We start from the raw sequence: 21,779 nt of genomic DNA, 5'->3' as shown, positions 1-21,779 counted from the left end.
AAATCTAGATCGTGGGGAATTCCATAGAGCAAATGAGCCTATTTCTTCAACAAATTAATGGCAAGAAAAAAAAAAAAAAGGAATATATAGTTTGAAAGAGATTTGGGGCAGTTGGCTGGTTCAGTAGGTGTAGCATGCAACTCTCAACCTCAGGGTCACGAGTTCAAGCTCCAAGTTGGGCGTGGAACCTACTTAAAAAAATGTAAAAAAAAAAAAAAATTAAAAGAGATTTAAGACACATTCCCATTGAGGGGGAAGAAAGAAGGTATGAAAAGTAACTGGCACATAGTAACAGCTCAATAAATGAGACCTACTGTTACTTTACAATGAGCAAACTGCAACTTAGAGAGATTAAGTAATTTATGTAATGTCATACCAAATTGGCCAACACCACCACGGTTTCTTGTCAGAAAGTCCTATGTCTATGTAGCCCAGTTGGGCAGCTACAATAATCACCAAAGCCATTCGCTGAAAGTGAGTTTTTATTCCAAATGACTGTAATGGCTAGAAAGACAACAGATAAAACTGAAAATGATTCTGTATAACTGGAAAGTAGAAGTAGTTGATGTTGCAGGGAGCACACAGTAGGGTGACAGCTTGGCACTTGATAACGGCAATAACCAAGAATTCATAAAAATAACTGATGTCCTTCTGATACACAATCTGGATGTGCAGCATTTACAGCAAATAACATAAAAAGAAAGGAGGAAAGAAAAGAAAGGAAACAAACCCTCACAAAATCCCAAACTTCAGAAATTAATATTCGCTTAAGAACACAGTGGTGATGACTTTTGGTAGCAAAATTTTCACAATTCTTAAAATGGGAGTCTTCAAAAGTACTTCCTCAAATTCAAAAGCTAAAAAAACCGAAGAGGGAACAGTTACACTGGCTTAGAAGAGCTGCCGCCTGTCACAAAGACGACAATCAGTCCTACTTCCAAACACAGTGATAACCGGTGAACCTGACAGCCGAATGGAGAGGCCGCCGGGCGGGCACTGACGCCATGATTGTACAAGAACTCTCTGGATCACGCATCATTAACAACGAACACCACAACTATTGCTCCTCCTGACTGACGCTGAGGCTGCCTTTCTGCACCTCAAGTTCCTCAGCACTGACCATCGACGGATCAATGGCCGCGTATTTGGTTCCATGGAATTGCAGCAAATGTATCTGTAGAAACACAGAATTGTTCTTTTAAATGTCACTATGGCATATTTTATACTTCTAAAATTACACAGTAATATGTACTAATAAGAGACAAATTGGAAAACACAGAGAAGTCAAACAAGTATTTTTAAAAACCACAATTTGAGGGACGCCTGGGTGGCTCAGTCAGTTAGGCATCTGATTCTTGATTTTGGGCCTGTGTCATGATCTTGCAGTTTTTGAGTTCAAGCTCTGCGTCAGGTTCTGTGCTGACAGAGCAGAGCCCATTTGGGATTCTCTGTTCCTCTCTCTCTGCTCCTCCCGATCCCCTCTCTCAAAATAAATAAGCATTAAAAAATAACACCCACAATTTGGGATCTTTGTTCCTTATTTAATATGTAACAAGTCTCTCCCAAGTTCCTATAAATTTCATCAACATCTTAAATGGTGGCACACTGCTCCATAAGTTGTTGTTTACCCTCCTGTCCTGCTGCTGTGACTCAGGTCTTTCCCATCCTCTGCTGTTCAGAGTAAGATCATCACGAAGGGCTCCAGGCATCAAGTTTTTCTGAATTTAGGGTCCTCTACTTAGGATCCACTGCCACAAGTGGATGACAGGACCAAAGGAAATGACTGTTTTTTGAAATTCTTGATACTTCTTGCCAAACTGCCAAAGCAGTAATTTCTCATTGCTATTTAAACTTTAAAAAAAAAATTTTTTTTTAATGTTTATTTATTTTTGAGAAAGAGAGAGGGAACACAAGTGGGGGAGGGGCAGAGAGAGAGAGGGAGACACAGAATCTGAAGCAGGCTCCAGGCTCTGAGCTGTTGGCACAGAGCCCTACGCAGGGTTTGAACCCATGAACCGTGAGATCATGACCTGAGCCCAAGTTGGACGTTTAGCCGACTGAGCCACCCACACACCCCCTCACTGCTATTTTAATATCCATTTAAGGTAGAGGACAAAGTGTCAGTTTTTGTCAGTTTTTGCGTGTATTATTTTAATGCACTAAAAATGGATCAGGAAGTTGCTTCATGAATCTGGTATCCTGTTCTGATTGAATTCATTGTATCCAGGAGGCAAGGTCACATCATACCAAATGGCTACTTCTAGGTATGTGGATATAGGCCTGCTGTTCTTAGAAAAGAGATGGTAGGCAGAGAGTCACCTGACTGTCTCTAACACACCTGCTTGAATTCTGCTTTAAATTATTAATGTAAACCACTTTTATCAAGCAAGTGCCTCATTCTTACAGAGAATTCTGTAGTTCTCCTATTGCACCATTAAAAAAAAACAAGCTTTGTGTTTCAAACTATACACTGTGGGTTCAAAGTGCCCTGGCTTCCAAGCTGGGACTTACCTGTACATAAAGATTCACCTCTGCACTTCTGCACAGGTATGGGAAATTGCCTCCTGTTTTAAGGTGAGCCCTCCGGGCATTAGGATACAGTTTGTACATTTCTTCTTTAGCTTCGGTTGAAAGTGCACTCTGGTCAAATACCTTTAAAAAAAAAACAAAAACAAAGGCTGAAACCTACTGGTATTTTAATATGTTCTTTCCACATCATGGACAATGCTTCCCAAAGCATTTCTTTCTTGTGAAGAGATGCTGCTGAACCTTGGCCAGCCTGGGCCACCTCCTCCTACTGATCCCTGGTGATTTCTAACATAAGCTACAGAATTTGTTGTTGCATTCTTTGGGAGAAAAGTCTACCATGAATTTTTTCCCCTCAAACAGAGTTAACTGAATTAAAAGAATATTAATAGTGAACAATCATTATTGAAAATGCCAGTTAATTTCAAAAAGATCACTAAAATCTCAAGAGAACGTGTAAATTTTATTACTACTTAAAAACAGTTACATAAATACTATATGCTTAGTGAAAAAAAAAACAAAAACAAAAAAAATTTTTAAGAGTATAAGAAAAAGTCCAGATCCTTTCCTGGGGGAACTACTGTTAACAGTTTGGAGTGTATGATTCTAGACACCATTTACTGCCCACATAAACTTATGTTTACACACACATTCAAGCAAGTTTTCAGAAAGTAATTTTTTTTTCAAAAAGTAGTTTTTTTAATCGCGCACGCGCGCGCACACACACACACACACACACACACACACACACAGCACCTCCAACTTGCCAAAGCTTAAACACAGTTTCCAGTGACCCAAGCTTTGGGTACATGAGCTCAGCTTTGAAAGATGGGCAAACAGAGCAAACGCACTGTGAGGACAAAATATTTTACCAACAGTACTGAAAAGCTTGTTCTGTGTCATGGTCAATGTCGGAATGTAGAGATTACAGTGAAGAATGAGAAGTTATTATTTACATGCTTGTAAATTTCTGGACAAAAATCAATTCGTAAAAAACATTATTTGAATCTAGGAATAAACCCGTTTTTGAGGCAAAATAGTTACATGATTTAAAAAAAAAAAAAAGCCAAACCACAATGAAATACCACTTCACACCCATTAGAATCACCATTATCAAAAAACAGAAAATAACAAGGTATCACGGTTTCTCAAAAAGCTAAACAGAGGGGCGCCTGGGTGGCGCAGTCGGTTAAGCGTCCGACTTCAGCCAGGTCACGATCTCGCAGTCTGTGAGTTCGAGCCCCGCGTCAGGCTCTGGGCTGATGGCTCGGAGCCTGGAGCCTGTTTCCGATTCTGTGTCTCCCTCTCTCTCTGCCCCTCCCCCGTTCATGCTCTGTCTCTCTCTGTCCCAAAAATAAATAAAAAACGTTGAAAAAAAAAATTTTTTAAAAAAAGCTAAACAGAATTGCATATGGCTCAGCAATTCCACTTCTCCGTATATACCCACAAGATGTGAAAGTAGGTACTCAAACAGATATTTGTACACCAATGCTCACAGCAGCATTATTCACAATAGCCCAGAGGTGGAATAACCCAAATGTCCATCAACAGATGCTGGATAAACTAAATGTGGTACTTGCATACAAGAGAGTATTATTCAGCGTTTAATACACGCCACGACATGAATAGACTTTGAAAACATTCTGCTAAGTGAATTCAGCCAGACACAGAAGTACAAATATTATGTGATTCCTTATAGTCTATGTACCTTACGTGAGGTACATAGAATAGTCAAATACAAAGAGACAGAAAGTATAATGTTGGGTACCAGGGTCTGGAAGGAGGGGGGAATGGCGAGCTAGTGTTTAATGGGTACAGAGCTTCAGTTTGGGATGATGAAAAGTTCTGGAAATGGATGATGGTGACGGTTGCACAACACTGTAAATGTACTTAATGCCACTTAAGTTTACTTAATGTACACTTAAAAATGGTTAAAATGGTAAATTTTGTAACATATATTTTACCACAACTCGAGCATATAAGTAGCAAGCTTTTGTGCTAATTAGATTTTATGGAATTCTTGATTTTCTGCCCCCATGAGGCAACTTTTCTTTGCTACATAGATGTGTAATAGCTAAAGTGCAATATCTGTTGATGACTGTAGCAAAAATATATCAGAATGGGTAAGGACTACCATGTTTGTTTATGTTTATTCCTACTTCAATGGTGTTATTCCTATCAGGAAAAAAATAGGGTAAGCAATACGTTGATTGTTTTAGAACTGAAAAAGTGGGTGGGGGGAGGGTGTAAAAAAAATCCAAGGCAGCATTGGAAGAGGTACACTGAAAAATTATAAAATAATTATGAGGATTTTGATATATATAGTTAAAAGGGTAAAGCATCTATTTGACTTAAAAGGAAGCTTACATCCATAATGGTTACAGGGATGTCCCGAATTTTATGAGGTTCCACATAAGAATTTTGACAATTCAGGGTCAGTCTTGAAGCCAGTTCACTCTGACCCAAACTTTCCAGCTGTAGGAAGAAACACAGGCAAAGGTTTTGAATTAATTTTGTTTCCCACATTTCCATTAAGTGTAATATTTGTGCTTATAAAGGTGGTATCACGTGTGGTGGGTCCAGAAAGATCACCAAGGAGGAAATATAATGTATCTGTGAGACCATGGGCCTCCCAGGTGGTGGCATTTTTCTACTGTGGGAAGCTGGCATCCATAGCCCTCAACATGAATTGCTTCTTCAACCAGGTACCTGTGGGCAGCAAGCCACTTCCTATAACTCACAAGTGACAAACATTTTTAAGAGATTTTGGAGCTGGAAGAGACCTCAGAAAAACCATCTAGCCCCGTAGTCCCTAAATCCAAGTCTGTAGACCTGCTACTTCAGATTCACCTCAAGGTGAAAGAGGGGGAACAGAGTAAAAATACAGGTTCCCAGATCCCACACCCAGGGATTCCAGTTCAATGGGCTGGAGAGGCCTTGGAATCTGTTTTTGTTTTTGTTTTTTTTTAAATGTAGGCTCCATGCCCAACATGGGGCTCGAACTCATGATCCCCAGATCAAGAGTCCCATGCTATACTGACTGAGCCAGTCAGGTGCCCCTGGAAACTATATTTTTAAAAGCTTCCCCCGGGGTGCCTGGGTGGCTCAGTCGGTTAAGCGTCCGACCTCAGCTCAGGTCGTGATCTTGCAGTCTGTGAGTTCGAGCCCCCCGTCGGGCTCTGTGCTGACAGCTCAGAGCCTGGAGCCTGTTTCAGATTCTGTGTCTCCCTCTCTCTGACCCTCCCCCATTCATGCTCTGTCTCCTCTGTCTCAAAAATAAAGGTTAAAAAAAAAAAAAAAAAAAAAAAAAGCTTCCCCCAAGTGATTCTGTTGAATTACTTACCAACAGTAATAATCTGTGTGGCTGTGTTAAAGTTAATATGGAAGGCTGTTTAGCAAACATCTCTAATACATACTCAATGAGACAGATATATCATCAGGAAGCAAGGAGACACAAAAATTTCTAGTATAAGGTGTCCCCACCCCAACGCCATGATCCTTACCCTGTCCACCATGAAATCAATAGCATCAGCCATCAAAGGGTCCACTGGGCCAGATGAAAAGTTTCCAAGAACTATTTTTTTGAGCATAAATGATGGCATCAGCCAAAAGCTGTAAAACAAGGACCTGATAATTTAAATTTGCAAGGTTACACAAAAGTAGCAAATATTCATTCAATATTGAAGCTTTGTATTAGCTATGTTCTTGGGATCTAGAGATAAAAAGACCTATCTCTTCTTCCAAAGAGCTAGCTTTAAAGCATCTTGTTTTTATATACATTTTCCCGAGCTCCCAAAGAGTTATGGTTTACTATGATTAAAGTTTTATTTGAGAATTTAGAATAATTATAAGTGGTATTTCAAGTTTCTTTGCCAAGGTAGACATTTTGATAATACTGAGAATTTTTTATTTTTTATTATTATTATTATTATTACTATTTTTTTTCTTTTTTTACTATTTGGCCTTATTTCCAATGGCTAAACTATTTCCTTTAGAAAACTGAAAAATTAAGATCCCAACCTTCAGGTTTATATCACCTTGATTGATTGATATTTCAAAATAGCAAAATGAAGGAGCTGTTATACTGCCAAAGTTTTCTCCTAGTAGATTCAATTAGGCTAATTCAAGGCAATTCAATCTATGGATTTCTGTAAGTGATTTTTAGTTGATATTTATTCCATTAATTACAAGAATTGAGAGCCATTATATACGGTAAACACTACTTTCTCTAAACCTATGGTGAAAATGATAAAAAGTGCAGATCACCTTCTGATGCGTGTTCTCAATGGACTGGCTTGTTGGAGGTTGAGCTTCCCTCACAAGGCCAGTGGGCCCTCTTTCGGTTACCTTTCTCCATCCCGCCCATGGGTTTCCTTATTTTCTCAAGGTGATGTTGCCTAGGTACCCTCTGTGAGGGGTAGACCCTGTTGGCTTTGCTTGCCCCTGTAGCCTCAATGTGTGGCACAAAGTAAGCACTCAGATATTTGATAAAATGTAGCTCATATGCAGGGGCACAAACAAAGTAGGGGCAGTCTTGGCTTGTGACAGTTAAAACAACATTAAAAATCATCAAAAATAATCAATGAGCTTTAGTGCATTGTCCGGACATGAACTATTTGTAGCTAATGTATGTAAGAAATTGTTGCACAAATGCTGAGTAAACTACTGAGATAACACCAGAAAACATTTTTAAAGAGAACAGAGTACAACTTGTTTTTGAGTAAGCTATACGCCCAACGTGGTGCTCAAACTCATGATCCAGAGATCAAGAGTTGCATGCTCTACCTACAATTTTAAAGAAATGTGAAAATAACAAACACAATGTTTACCTAGAGAATTCTGTGAAAAATCAACCTGATCATACAGGTATGATGTCTTTGTCTTTTAGGGTAGAGTCTAACCTTGCTAGCAATGAAAAAAAATCACATTACATTAGCTTTAAGGTACTATTAGATACTTATCAAATTACTTAAAATGTTATCTTCAGGGTGCCTGGGTGGCTCAGTCAGTTAAGCATTCGACTTTAGCTCAGGTCATGATCTTGAGGTCTGTGGGTTCGAGCTCCATGTCAGGCTCTCTACCGATAGCTCAGAGCCTGGAGCCTACTTTGGATTCTGTATCTGTCTCCCTCCCTCTCTCTCTCTCTCTCTCTCTCTCTGTCCCTCCCCCGCTCATGCTAGGTCTCTGTCTCTTAAAAAAATGAATAAACATTGAAAAAAATTAAAAATAAATAAACAAAATGTTATCTTCAATAACTTTTCTTTTTCCAGTGGGGGGAGGGGGAGGGGGATAGGAAGAGAAAGAGAATCCCAAGCAGGCTCCACACTGTCACAGCAGAGCCTGACACGGGGCTCAATCCCACAAACTGTGAGATTATGACCTGAGTCAAAATCAAGAGTCGGACACTCAACTGACTGAGGCACCCAGGCGCTCCTAAAGTGGAATCTTCAATGAAAGGATGACTCAGAGGAAACAAGCGCCCCATGGGTGGCACCACGAAGCAGGCCACCATTTCCATCTTTCCGAAAGCAGACTAACGCTAAAGTGTCATGATGTGCAAGACGTGCTGGCAGACGAAATGTATTCTCTCTGTTTTTGGAAACACATTTCAAGGAAATAACCCAGAAAGGGAAGGAAAAAAGCAACGTGTACAATGATTTGCAGAACATGATGAAAAATTGGGGGAAGCCAAAATGCCTAAAAACACTGTGTCAGTCAATATACAGAACTGTTTAACAACATAGTAGGCGGAACAAGCAGAACACCATATTAGTTACATATGCAACTGAAGAGGACCTGTTAGGATCACATGAATGTATATTAAACAAAGCTAACCCATAATTCAGAGTAATAGAAATAGCTAAATTCAGAGTTCATTCCATTCTTTTCTTTAGCAAAGGTGATTGTTTCTAGTTTTAAAAGCCAGGGCAGTTTCAGAAGACAGAGGTAGATACAAGCCCTTTCCACCCCCACACCCCCACTGCTTAGTGCAACAACCCCCCGCCCCCCGCCAAGCCAACATTTTCAAAATTCCACTGAATGAAAATCCTAAGAATTTTGGCCAAATGGTCATGTTCTTACCTGTTTGCAGTCCAAGTTTGGTTGAAGATGGAGGTGTCACTGAAAGAATTGCAGAGGATGAGGGAATGGACTCTGGGAGATGTGTGTGTGTATTCAGCAAATTTCTGGGCCAAAAAGCCTCCCAAAGAAGCCCCAAACAGGTGAACCTAATTGCAAACAAACACAAGAAGAATACTACAACAACAATCAATCCTGAACATAAATACCAAAAAAAAAAAAAAAAGTAGTTTTACTTCCCACCAATCACAGAATACATAATGTCATCATAGTCCTTAGATGAAAATATCGATAGCAGTTCAACATTTAGGAAACACTGCACTTAAGTACAATTTATACATCCTGTCAAGAAAACAATCTGTGCATGTAAATACCAGTAAGAAAATATTATCTACAGATTACACTAGAAAATGAAACCACTCAGTAATTTATATTTAAGAAAACTATGATTTGGTAATTCTACTCCTAGGTACAAACTCAAAAGAACTGAAAACACATGTCCATGTTCGTGTGTCCACGAATGTTCACAGCAGTGTTATTTCTTTTTTTTTTTTTAATTTTTAAAAATGTTTTATTTTTTATTTTTGAGAGAGAGAGAGAGAGAGAGAGAGAGAGAGAGAGAGAGAGTGCAGCGGAGGGGCAAAGAGACAGGGAGACACAGAATCTGAAGCAGGCTCCAGGCTCTGAGCTGTCAGCACAGATCCTGATGCAGGGCTCAAACTCGCAAGCTGTGAGATCATGACCTGAGTCGAAGTCAGATGCTTAACCCACTGAGCCACCCAGGCACCCTACAGCAGTGTTACTTCTAATAGCCAAACAATGGCAACAATCCAAACGTGCATGAACTGACAAATGGATAAATAAAATGGGGTACACCTATATAGTGGGATATTATTTGACAATAAAAAGGTGGAGTACTGATACATGCTACAACATAGATGGGCCTTGCAAACATTATGCTAAATGAAAGAAGTCAGTTAGAAAAGATGAACACTAAGAAAATTTAAAAAAAAAGATGAATACTGCATGATTCCATTTATATAAAATACCTAGAATGGGTACATCTACACAGGCAGAAAGGAGATTAAGTTGCCAGGGGTAGGAGAAGAAAGGTGAGGAGTCACTAATAATGAATATGCGGTTTCTTTTTGGGGTGAAAAAAATGACCTAAAATTGACCCTATTTGTGAATATATTATATTTATTTATATATAAAATATATTTATGTTTACATATAAATATATATCGCACCTATCTATGAATATATTAAAAACCATACTCACACACTTGAAAAGGGTAAATTGTATGGTATGTGAATTATATCTCAAAAGAAGTATCATTTAAAAACAAAGACAATACCAGGCTTTACAATGTAAATGCTGCATTAAAATCACATGTAAATATTTAGTTTTAGGGTACTCACTTTATCCAGTTGTAAATGATCTAAAAGTTTTCTAAATCCATCACAGAATTCAAGATGGTCCCAATAAACTGGATACTGCAACTGAAATAATAACATTATTAATTAATAATAAATATAGGGGAGCCTGAGTGGCTCAGTCAATTCAAGCGTCTGACTTTGGCTCAGGTCAAGATCTCACAGCTGGTGAATTTGAGCCCCATGTCGGGCATTGTGCTGACAGCTCAGAGCCTGGAGCCTGCTTCAGACTCTGTGTCTCCCTCTCTGCCCCTCCCACACTTGCACTCTGTCTCTCAAAAATAAATAAATATTAAAAAAAAAAAAAAATATATATATATATGCAAAATTTAGGACTCCCATAGTAGCATTTCTCATTTGCTCAAGCTCTGCTCCTTTTATTTTTGAGACACACACACACACACACACACACACACACACCATGAGCAGGGGATGGGCAGAGAGAGAGGGAGACACACAATCTGAAGCAGGCTCCAGGCTCTGAGCTGACAGCACAGAGCCCAATGCAGGGCTCACACCCATGAACCATGAGATCATGACCTGAGCTGAAGTCAAACGCTTAACCAACTAAGCCACCCAGATGCCCCTAGACCAATTTATTTTATTATTTTTTTCAATGTTTTATTTATTTTTTGAGAGAGAGAGGGTAAGTAGGGCAAGGGCAGAGAGAGTGGGGGACAGAGGATCTGAAGCAGGCTCCGCACTGAAAGCAGCAAGCCCAATGTGAGGCTTGAACCCACGAACCGCAAGATCAAGACCTAAACTGAAGTCTGCTGTTCAACCGACTGAGCCTCCCAGGTGGCCCCTAACAGACCAATTAAAAAAAAGAATAGCACACAAGAGATATTATGTGAATAATAATTTCAATTCATGTCTGTTTACTTTCCAAATAGCTAAGAAACTCTGAGGTTCAAGGGTGAATAGGAGCAGAACCCTTTCAAGTAAAAAAATACTGTTTTCCCTTTAATCCAATTTAATTCTAAAAGTATGGCTCAGGAGAACTTGAAATAAAATCCTAAGAATTCCCTCTCTTTTTGGCAGCATTGCTTGAAGCGCGTATTCACTAAAATTGTTCCTCTTTTCTTAATTGACTCAGGCATTATATCTGATTTCTTGTACCCTTATTTGTGGCCAAAAAAGTATGGTGCTTGACCTTAAGTAGCCTATAAAAGCTGAGGAAGAGGAAAAGAAATACAAGTCACTACCTCCTTTCTAGAGGACTCCAGCTTGTCACCAAAGAATTCTACTCTCTTTAATAATAAGCAAAACCTGTCTGACAGGCTAGTTGTTTTAAGAACTTAGATTCCTTTTGTCATTAACAAGTTGCTGGAATTGATACTATCATGTATATAATAGGATAACTTTAGATTTGCTGTAATTATGTTACTTTTACTATTAAAAATTTCATTTGTGGATGAGATTCCACTATTCTGACAGGATGAAGAACAGCTGCTCCCTAGCAGATAATCTGAGAACTGGAGTCGGATGATAGAAAAGAAAGCTATGGGGCGCCTGGGTGGCGCAGTCGGTTAAGCGTCCGACTTCAGCCAGGTCACGATCTCGCAGTCCGTGAGTTCGAGCCCCGCGTCAGGCTCTGGGCTGATGGCTCGGAGCCTGGAGCCTGTTTCCGATTCTGTGTCTCCCTCTCTCTCTGCCCCTCCCCCGTTCATGCTATGTGTCTCTCTGTCACAAAAATAAATAAAAAACGTTGAAAAAAAAATTAAAAAAAAAAAAAAAAAAAGAAAAGAAAGCTATTATAGGGCATCTGGGTGGCTCAATTAGTTAAGTGTCTGACTTTGGCTCAGGTCATGCTATCTCGGTTTGTGGGATCGAACCCCGTGTCAGGCTTTATGCTGACAGTTTGGAGCCTGGAGCCTGCTTCGGATTCTCTGTCTCCCTCTCTCTACCCAACCCCCAATTGTGCTCTCTCTCTCTCTCTCAAAAATAAACAAACATTAAAAACAAAACAAAAAGGAAAAAAAAACTATATTGTAAAAATATTTTTTTATGAAGCCTTTAATTTAAAAATATCTATGCCCAAGATAGGGGTAAAACTGTACACAACTTAACACACACACACACACACACACACACACACACACAGAGTACAAGTAAAACTGGAAATCTAAGATTGGTAGATTGTATTAATATCATACCCTGGTTACAATATCCTACTACAGTTTTGTAAAATGTTACTATTGAGAGAAACTGGGCAAAGTATAAAAGGGATATCTCTGTATCATTTCTGAAAACTACAGGTGAACCTATAATTATCTCAATAAAAATGTAAATGACAAAAGGACTGGTACCTTTCAACTGCTAGATAAGTATGTAATAAGTTTTAAAATCTTGTGAGGTAGGGGCACCTGGGTGGCTCAGTTGGTTAGGTGTCTGTTTTGGCTCAGGTCATGATCTCACGGTTCATGGGTTCAAGCCCCTCATTGGGCTCCTTGCTGACAGTGTGGAGACTGCTTGGGATTCTCTCTCTCTCCCTCCCTCTCTCTCTGCCCCTTTCTCACTCTCTCAAAAATGAATACATACATTTTAATAACTACATAAATAAAACAAACCTCGTGGGGTTAGGCACATAAGGACAAAGTAACTTTGAAGACATCACTGGCCTTTTCTTTTTTAAGTTTTATTTTTAAGTAATCTCTGCACCCAATATGGGGCTCAAACCCACAACCCCGAGATCAAGGGTTACACGCTACACCAGCTGAGCCAGCCAGATGCCCCTGGCCCTTTCTTGATTCATTATCTAGCTAATGAAATAAGGAAATCCCACATCAAGAAGCTTGAGGGCAAGAAGAAATATCCAGCCAAAAGGCAAAGCAATTTGGACTTGCCAGCTTGGAGCAAAAAACACACAGTCAACTTCAGACAGTGCTCTGAAGTGGGAGAGACGTCTGTGGCCGCTCAGTTTCCCCTCCCTGGCTGATCAACAGAGGCTACCAGGAAAGGTACTGTCGTGTCTTAGGCTGTGGAGGGCTGGGATGAGTGTGCTTGCCACCCCGCTTTCCTGAAATGCCGTCAACCAAGAGGAATTATGAAAACCCAGAACAAGGGAGGATTATGTTGCAGAGACTCAAAACATGCCACATGAAGAATGATCAAAGAATGTGGAGAATTTCTCCTGAAAGAAAAGACCTGGGGGGAAGGCAGCAAGTTGACAATAACTCGTTTTCTCGAGAAGGGCTCTCAGGAGGAAGAACTGGATTTGTTCCGTGTGGCCCCAGTTGGTGGTAAACCCAGTAAAACTTTAAGTTACCTTCCGAGAAAAGAGATCTGGTCCACATTTTCTCTCCTTCAGATAGTAAATAAAATGTACAGTAACAGCAATATTCCCACAGGGAGACCCGTTTTACATGTTACTGTTCCAGCTCCCGGAAACAAGTGCCAACTCCAAAGCCCAAGAATCTCTCCTTCCTGAGAAGTAGGGAGACCAGCCTCCATTATTTTTTGTTTTTAAAGTTTATTTATTTAGTATCGAGAGAGAGAGAGAGAGAGAGAGAGACAGAGAGGCAGATTGTGAGATCAGGTTTGATCTCACAAACCTGAGCAGAAATCAAGAGTTGTACACTCAACCGACCGAGCCACCCAGGAGCCCCTGGCCAGCCTCCATTGTTACACAGTCGCGTCATGAACAACGGTGCCTTCCTCACCTACACTGTTCTTCCAGAAGAGATTCAAGAATGACCAATGGGAAACTAGATTTAGACCAAACTCAGTGATAAAATAACAATTAGAAACAAAAAACTTCTTAAGTAAATGCTGAGAGTATGGGCTATAATAAGACCCATCCCAACAGTCAAAGACTTACATTAAAGCAAGCTTTCAGTCAGCTGAATGTCAGCAGACCCCTCCGCTGTATAATATTGCACATTCAGCTCCCTTGCAGGCAGTGGTGTAATGAACCAGGTGTGGAAATGGAGTCAGAAGACTCAGACTGGTTCTCCTTCCACCACCTAGTGGTCATGGCCTGCCACGATCACCAAAATAGCTGGACCTCCATTTCCTCATCTCTAAACAAGGACAATGCTTCCTACCATTCAGAGTTAAGAGAATGTACATAAAAGCTGGGCGTTGAGGTTTCCACAGAAGTTTGTACCCTCTGCATCTCTGTATGTCCATGTACTACACCGCCTTCCTTCCAAAGCCTTCATTTCACATTTTAAAGAAGGAAAACAATCTTACCTCAACTAAAAAAAAAAAAAAAAGCCCATTATGATAGTTAATCAGGAACAGAAGTACCCACATACAAAAAACAAAACAAAACAAAAAAAAACAACCAAACCCCAAAAATGTGGACTTGAACTGTAATACTGAATCAATAATACTTACAGCTATAACCCGGTAACCCCATCCAGTCAAAGCCAAAATCTGCCGGAAAAATACATCTGCAGTTCCGCTGACAGGGGGAAGAAATATCAGAGGACACCTGATATTTCTGGGGCCTGCATCATACAGCGACCATATTTTACTATCATCATCATCCACGATAATCTGGAGGGAAAGTTATAAGAAAAAAAATGGAAAACCTTATGGATTTGGTTTGATATTGTTACTTTACACTATAATTTCTGTGACAGTTTTAATGCCACCGCCTTGGTTGTTACAAGGTACCCTGGGGATCACACCAGACTAGCGTGTATAATAAATAAACTGCTTTGGTCTCTTTTTCCTTCTTCTATGTGCTAACATACTGTACAGAATTGCCTTATATCCTTCCAAAGACTATAAAGCTTTTTTTAAAATCAGTTTTTTCATTTTCCTTCCCATCCATGATTATAAAAGCCTGTTTTGTTTACCATTAAACAGTAAACCCTGTAATTGGCATCTTATTTCTTCCCCATGCTTCTGGCTTTGTGTGGGTGTAGGAGGCAATTTGCAGAGTCATTCTCCAGTGCTGTCCGGAGGGGAGGAAAGACTCCAGGCTTTAGGGACAAACTAGGGAGAAATGGTACCACTCAGGAGATGGTTCTGGAGCCTGATCTACACCACGTCTTTGAGGGGGAGACTTTTGCTAAAGAGGAAGGACACAGCAGGTGTAGGTGTCCCTGTTCTGGAAGAATGTTTCAAACCAGTCAGGTGTAGGGAATGGGCACAGGGAAAAACTGGTTTTCTTGAGAAAAGAGAGTTGGGAGGAGGAAGGGCATTAGAAACCTTCCTGAATTAGTAGTTCTTAACCCAAAGGGGAAAAAGATGAGCATTAAGTGAGCTGAGACAAGTCAAGGGCTCAGAGTGGAGTTTGGCAGTGAGAGTTTCAGTGAGTGTTAGATATTAGTATTATTCACTGCATGATAGTTTACTTTTTGTTTTCTGTGGCTGACTTTTTCGTGATATTTGGAAAAGTACCTGAACTTTCTGAACTTTTGCCAATGCAAATCAATTATTTATCCTACTTTTACATTAAAAAATTCAAGGCCTCCAGGTTCTATTTTCTGAGAGCTCCTAGCTGGCAGTGCTATGGGCCCCTGGTGTCACTGTGGATGGTAACACACTGACTGGGATCACTGGCATCACTGGGAGCAGACAAATGGGGCAAGGCACAGTCCAGAGGAACCTAACAATTCCCTTTTAGACATCCCCAGGTCACAGATGATGACAGTAATATCTCATACTCATGTTTCTGCCCTTGGCATCTTGCCACACACAATTTTGCTCTTATTTTATTTTGGAAGGCTATGATTGTGGTAAAAATCTCTTAATGGCTTTTGACAGTGCACACAGTAAATCCCAATCTTGTAATAATAAAACTAATATGAGGTAAGAATATTTAGATCTCTGAAATTTTCCAGGAAGTTATTTCAATAATCTATTTGGGAGAAAAGTAACAAAAATAGCATGTTCTCTCCCCCGCTTTACTGAGATATAATTGACATAGTATGTTCTGAATATAAGCCATAAATACTTAAAAGTTGTTTGTCACTTCAATTTTCTCAGAGTTCTCTGAATGGCAATTTTGTCAGAAATCCCTTAGAAGATGCAATATCTATCTGATAATTTAAAATCTAGCACCATGAAATTTCAAGCAAACTTATCATGACTTGTGGACCAAACTGATCTCACAACTGGAGAAAATCACATCAACCAAACTACCTCCTATAACTACTTCTAAGAATATTTAGAGAAGTGTGGGTTGTTTGGGGTCTGGTGATCAGCTTGCTGAGAAAGTGAGCTATCAAGATGAGCGCACATGAATTATTTGAGGGGATGGGACAAGGCAGAGGGACTGCAAGACCCAATTATCATTTAGCACGGGAAGGAGTTTCCCAGGGAACAAGAAGGAAGGGAAGCTCCCTTTGGTAAGCAGTCAAGTACTTCTGACTCTGAAGTCAGATTAATTTGATTTTAATGGGCAGACTCTACCAGGCTGAGTGACCTTTAACATGTTAACCTCTCTGGACCTTGGTTTTCTTATCTGCAAGAGGGGCACATCACTACCAGCTTTGTTAAACTGTTAAGAATTAAATAAGGTATCTGCTGACCTCCTACAACAGTGCCAGTTGTCTAGCAGATACTCTGTTTACACTTGGAGAACTGAATCTCAAATTTCTATATGGAGAATAGTTTTGTTGTTAATTCAAACCTGCATGGCACTTCCACAGATGTCTACCCTGACAAAATAATTATAACAGAGACATAGATGATTTTCATCTCATACTTTTGCAAAGGGATCAGCAAAGACTTTGCTCTGTGACTTAACTAGCTTTTGTCCAGTATGATCCCCAAACATTTGGGATTAATTAGGGACTCAGAGTCGACAGTCAAACTTCACTGTGAATGACATCTCAGGCAAATAAGATTTCCTGAAAATGGCTACCATTACAGAGGATCTATAATGTGGCCCATTGAAAATCTTAAATCTGAGGAACAGGAAAAGGCTTTATAATCAAATCTGACTGCACGTACTGTATAGTTGCTGTTGCTGCAAGCTTTCCACTATCTACAGAGTACACATATTCCTGTTTGCTTGAATACACAAAAGCAATTATAAAATAATGAGTACAGTTATACCCACTTTTACTCTTGAATGCGTCTCAAGAGTTCACTGCACTTGACAAAGAAGGGGTGAACTTTATGCCCTACGACCCAGACTCCTGATATTTGGCAATAACCTTTCCTCTCAAACACTGTTAAGGCATAACATCTAAGTCACAAACAAAAACAATACAAGATTTTGCAAATAAGAGGTGTAGTAAAACCATACATACCTTTTTAAGGGGAACTGTACTTCTAAACCAGTTATAATCAGGAGAGACTTTAATCTCTCCCATGATTAGCTGAAATGGAGGTTAACCCTGAAATAAAAGCATGTGATGTTTCATGTCAAGAATTCATGTTTACATCAGAACCAAATGTAGAGTCTGGTCTAGCTATAAAAACAATACTTTAAAAGGTAAAACCAAAGAAATGGGCTATTTTACCTTGTCAGTATATACTTAAACTACAGAAAACAATTTGGTGAAGTCCTATAGTCATAGAGCAGAAGGGGGCCCTGAGAGATAATTACTTTCTTCCTCCGGATGAAGAACCTGGTCTAGAAAACTTAAATGACTTACCAGCGATCTCCTGTCTATTGCAGAGCTAGGACCAGAGGTAGGACGGTGTGTTCTGACACCAGAATGCCTGTCCTAGGTAAATGATTCCAAACTGCAGTACCATCACCTATGTGTTGACAGTATCTTAAGAATCCATTTTAACAAAGATGTCTGATAGAGTTTCAGGGAACAGTCCACACTAGAGAAAGGGGGTAATAGAAGCCTGTGTTGTCCTGATCAAGTCACAAAATGCCATAAATCTAACTCTAGCAGAACATAGTTTCAGAACCTCACATGTAGTTCTTAATGCAGTTCTTGATGTGATTAAATGTGATATACCCTCCTCTGAAAGATCTATGATCAAATACCAGGACAGGCTTGAAGGCACTATAACCAGCAACAAAACATGGGTCTTTAGAAGAAATACGCAGTCTCTTGTGGTGAGATTAGTGATTTCTAGCTTTTATAGCTGCGTGACCTTGGAAGAGTCACTGACCTTTTTTGAGCTTGCTTTCCCATCTATGACTGTTTCACCACTGTATTTTCAAAGCCTAGAACAGTGCTTGGCACAGAACAGACATTATCTGTTGACTAAATGGATGACTATGTCCTAAGGAGACTCGATCAGGCAATCCTAGAGTTTCTGACCCAGGGATCTAACAGCTTTGGAATGGCTGGGCATCTTCAAGGGAAAGGCTGCCCCTCCTTGCTCAGGCATCTATATTGTCATAACAGGAACTTGAAATTATAGCTCCCTGTTGCAGATTCTTATTGCCAAACGAGGAACTTCCACCCCCTGGTTTGGAAGGATTCAAATACTTGCTGTGTATCCTGTCCTCTACCCCCAGAGCAAGTCTGGATTTCCTAACAAGGCTAGGATGTGTTCAAGACCATAACACTTACCTCCTGGGCTGACTCTGAATTGTTATTTTGAGTGGTTGGTCAGCAGGTGCAGTTCTCTGGACTGGCCAGGAGCTGGGGACTCCTTTTTGGCCCTCCACATCTGCCAATTCGGGAGTTCAGGGAACTTAGCAATCATAACAGTTACCTCTAATCTTGGGGAGGTTACTAAACCCCAAGGAGATGGGAGACGTAGGCATCCATTATTAAACTTGATTTACAACCTTGACATTGCAATAATGGTCTGTTCCCTCAAGGCTAGGATGGTAATTTTAGAAAAGTTTGTTAAAATCATAAGCTGTTCTCAAAAGTACCAAGAATATCATTAGCCAGTCTTATGCTGAAATCAGTGTGCACAGATGTAGTTATAATTCATCCTGAAATAAAGAAAATCGTTCTTTGCATATCCATTTTCTCTTAACGAATATTAACATGTTAAAAAAAAAAAGTCTAAGCCCCTGGAATCTACTCAGTAGGTTTATAAAACATCTAAGCTACTTAAAGCCAGAAAGGTAGCTTCTAGATTTGCCAAACTTGGGATAAATTAATTCAGTTTTGGAATCAGCTGCAAGGTACAAACCAAACTATCATAGACATACAGATCATACACAGGCACACACATTCACTGACATCCACTTCTTCCCAGAGCAACAAGTAGAAAGATGTGCCTTACCACAGTCCTCAGCATTATTCACAACCACCTCAGTATAACATTTTATAACTAATCTCACTGGATGGAGAGATTCCACCCAACTGTGACTAAATTTTTGTAGAGGCAAGTGATTTTAACACTTGTGTTAGTTTGGCAATACATGAAAGGTAAGATAGATACCAAATGTTGCATCTGACCAACTGACATCTAAGTTAAAAAAAAAAACAACAAAAAAAAACCTCACTGCTGCAAAGAGAAAGCAGCTGTGAGTGGTATGAAAAGGAAGTCTGTTCTCCGAGCTCTCTTTCATTCACTAAAGGGGTATACTTTTCCAAGTCACGAGAGGAACATTCTGTATATGGCAAAAAAAGGTTAACTGAGATTGTGACCAAGCTGGTCAGTATTAAGTAAGAAAGAATGTCGACCAGGAGCTCAACACTGATCTGATCTCTCACAATTCAATTCTTCACAAAAACAAAAGCACCTGTTCATGCTGGTGGGAAAAGGGCTACAGAGATCAGCCTTAATCTTGCCTAAAGAAATCCCTCCTCAGGGAGTACTTTGGACAGTCAGTCCTCTCTGGCCCTGTGGTGCTAGACAATAAAATTGCCAATTGTGAGTGTGCATCAGGAATTACATGCACTTACCCCTCAGGGATTCAACAGAACCTGCCAGTTTACAGTCAATGAAATCATCTTTAAAAATGTTTAAGTCACATAACCAGATTAACTAGTCAGAGGTTTTTGGATCCTTTATCTCAATCTGTAGTTGATCCACATATGGACAGTCTGTGATTATTAATGCCAGCAGTAACTAAATATTAGGACCTGAGAGTCTCTAGGCAATGCAGTTGGCTTTTTTAATGCAAATCTCAACAGCTCACCACACCAGTACACAGCTATCCTTTCTTCCTCCAGATTTCTTTAGGGGAACATTTATCCCTCTTTTCTTCAGGAACTTACTCCATTATTGTCTAAACCTCATGGGAGGAAAAGCTGCCAACTTGACATTTCTTCTGTGACACCTCATCTTGTACTGTCTTGGTATAAAAGCTCTTGGAAATTTGCACACAGCTATTAAGTTACTCCTCGGTCTCTTGAATCATGCTGCTAACAGGAGCTGGAACATTGTACAAGAAGACAAAGCAGCAGCATAAATGCAGAATTTATAACTCCCTAGGAAAGCCAGAAGAAGGAAAGCAACGCACTCTAGTCCTGTTACTTTCCTCATCCCCCATTCACAAGTCTCACACCAGGTACTGAGCAATGACAAAGACATTTGTCACTTTCAGGCTGAGGTGCAATCTTCAAAATAACTAGCTTCTGCTCAGAGTTCTTAAAAGTTGAAAAACATATTCCTGGGCTGCAGCAGTGTATCCCCGGGACCAGATTACAATAGTATGCCCTGGTCAAGAGACCGGCACCCCCATCCCCAGATGATCCAAACACAGACCCCACCCTTTCCCAGTCCCGCCTGTGAAAGCCACAACAAGGCAGGGTCACAGTACAACGACCACCTCAGGAAGTCAAACTTGACCTCAGACAGATAGACAGATACACATACACAGAGGGACATGCGGTCACGTGCATGATCACATGGACCGGCCCACTAGGGGCCACACTAACAAAGTCACAACAACAGAGGCAGCCGCACACAGTACATACACACCCACCTGCAAACCTATACACATCACACACCCACACCCCGCTTCCAGGGCCTCGCCCACCCCTCACCTGCCGTGGCCTCCCCCACGTCCCTTTCCCTCCTCCCCAAGGCGGCTCTTCCCTCCAGTAGGGGCGCGGGCCGGGGAGGCGGCTGGGTCCAGGTCACCGCCGGCTGCCGGAGCGCTCAGTACCCGCAGGCACAGCGGGCTGTGGGGGCGAGCTGGAGGGCGGGCCTCCGAGGGGCGGGGCGCGCGGCCCGGCGAGCCTCAGCTGCCGCGCTCCCCCCTCCCGAACGGTTCGCGCAGTGGGCGCGAGCCTCGCGCTTCCGGGTTCGGAGGAGGCGGGGCCACGTCATGAGGAAGGGGCGGGGCTGCGTGGCTCCGGCGGTCACCATGACGACAGCGAGGGATGGAGACCAAGGTGAGACACTCCCGGCCGGCTCGGTACATCCTGCCGGTTGGGAGTCGGCGTCCGCCCTGGAGGTGGTGGAGGGCGCGGGGAGGAGGTTCGAGTTCCCTTTGGGTCAGCTCTAGGTCACCCATTTGATGTGGGCACCGAGGGAGAGATTGTGCGAGTGGCAGAAGGGGACGCCTGGCCCCTTGGGACCTCCCTCTGCCTTCAGTTCGCGCCCTCCTGGAGGAAGCAGGTGCGGACCATTTTCTCTCCGCTACGTAAAGCTTTGAGGGGACCCCCTTTGGGTCACAGGCTTTAGTGAGCAGCGCTTTGTATACTCTCTTTGCTTGGCAAGATTTTTTCCTCTTGGCACGAGCATAGTCGCCCTCCATATCCTCTACTGTAACACCCCTCACAGCACTTTGCAGACTTGTGCTGTCATTCTCCAACCAAGCCTCCAGCTCCTGCATCACTTTCCTTTAAAAGAATAGAGAATATTAATATATTTATAAACTTTCTTCTTAAGCAAAATGTAATGGAGATTACTCAGTAAAACATTTGCAGTTTGCTGAAAGAATGTATGATAAG

General features: G+C 41.0%; 1 protein-coding gene across 4 annotated transcripts; it reads right to left on the bottom strand.

Annotated features, from left to right (window-relative positions):
• Window positions 1-464: 464 nt before the first annotated feature.
• SPG21 (SPG21 abhydrolase domain containing, maspardin) lies at window positions 465-21,124 on the bottom strand. 4 transcript variants are annotated; one of them, XM_058737395.1, is made up of 10 exons: window positions 20,861-21,124; window positions 18,486-18,585; window positions 17,256-17,342; window positions 14,383-14,544; window positions 10,027-10,107; window positions 8,608-8,753; window positions 6,030-6,153; window positions 4,894-5,001; window positions 2,512-2,652; window positions 465-1,174 (listed from the first exon to the last, which is right to left on the bottom strand). In XM_058737395.1, the coding sequence occupies exons 3-10, from the start codon at window positions 17,316-17,318 to the stop codon at window positions 1,058-1,060; spliced, it is 942 nt and encodes a 313-aa protein (XP_058593378.1). In that variant the 5' UTR covers window positions 17,319-17,342; window positions 18,486-18,585; window positions 20,861-21,124; the 3' UTR covers window positions 465-1,057. The 4 variants fall into 4 exon arrangements, with proteins under 4 accessions (XP_058593378.1, XP_058593379.1, XP_058593377.1 ...); XM_058737396.1 differs by lacking the exon at window positions 18,486-18,585 and adding an exon at window positions 20,097-20,253 and having other exon boundaries at window positions 20,868-21,124; XM_058737394.1 differs by lacking the exon at window positions 18,486-18,585 and having other exon boundaries at window positions 20,868-21,124.
• Window positions 21,125-21,779: the final 655 nt, after the last annotated feature.

Source organism: Neofelis nebulosa, chromosome 7 (assembly GCF_028018385.1).
Source record: "Neofelis nebulosa isolate mNeoNeb1 chromosome 7, mNeoNeb1.pri, whole genome shotgun sequence".
NCBI classification, from domain to species: Eukaryota; Metazoa; Chordata; class Mammalia; order Carnivora; family Felidae; genus Neofelis; species Neofelis nebulosa.
The sequence above is the reverse complement of the archived record's forward strand: the minus strand, read 5'-3'. Positions and strand labels throughout refer to the sequence as shown.

Coding starts and splice junctions, on each gene's coding strand:
- SPG21 (XM_058737395.1), bottom strand. CDS start 17,318: ATGGGAGAGATTAAAGTCTCTCCTGATTATAACTGGTTTAGAAGTACA. Junction 8,754..10,026: donor ATCATTTACAACTGGATAAA/GTGAGTACCCTA, acceptor GTTTGCAATTAG/GTTCACCTGTTTGGGGCTTC. Junction 5,002..6,029: donor TTGATTTCATGGTGGACAGG/GTAAGGATCATG, acceptor TTCTTCCTACAG/CTGGAAAGTTTGGGTCAGAG.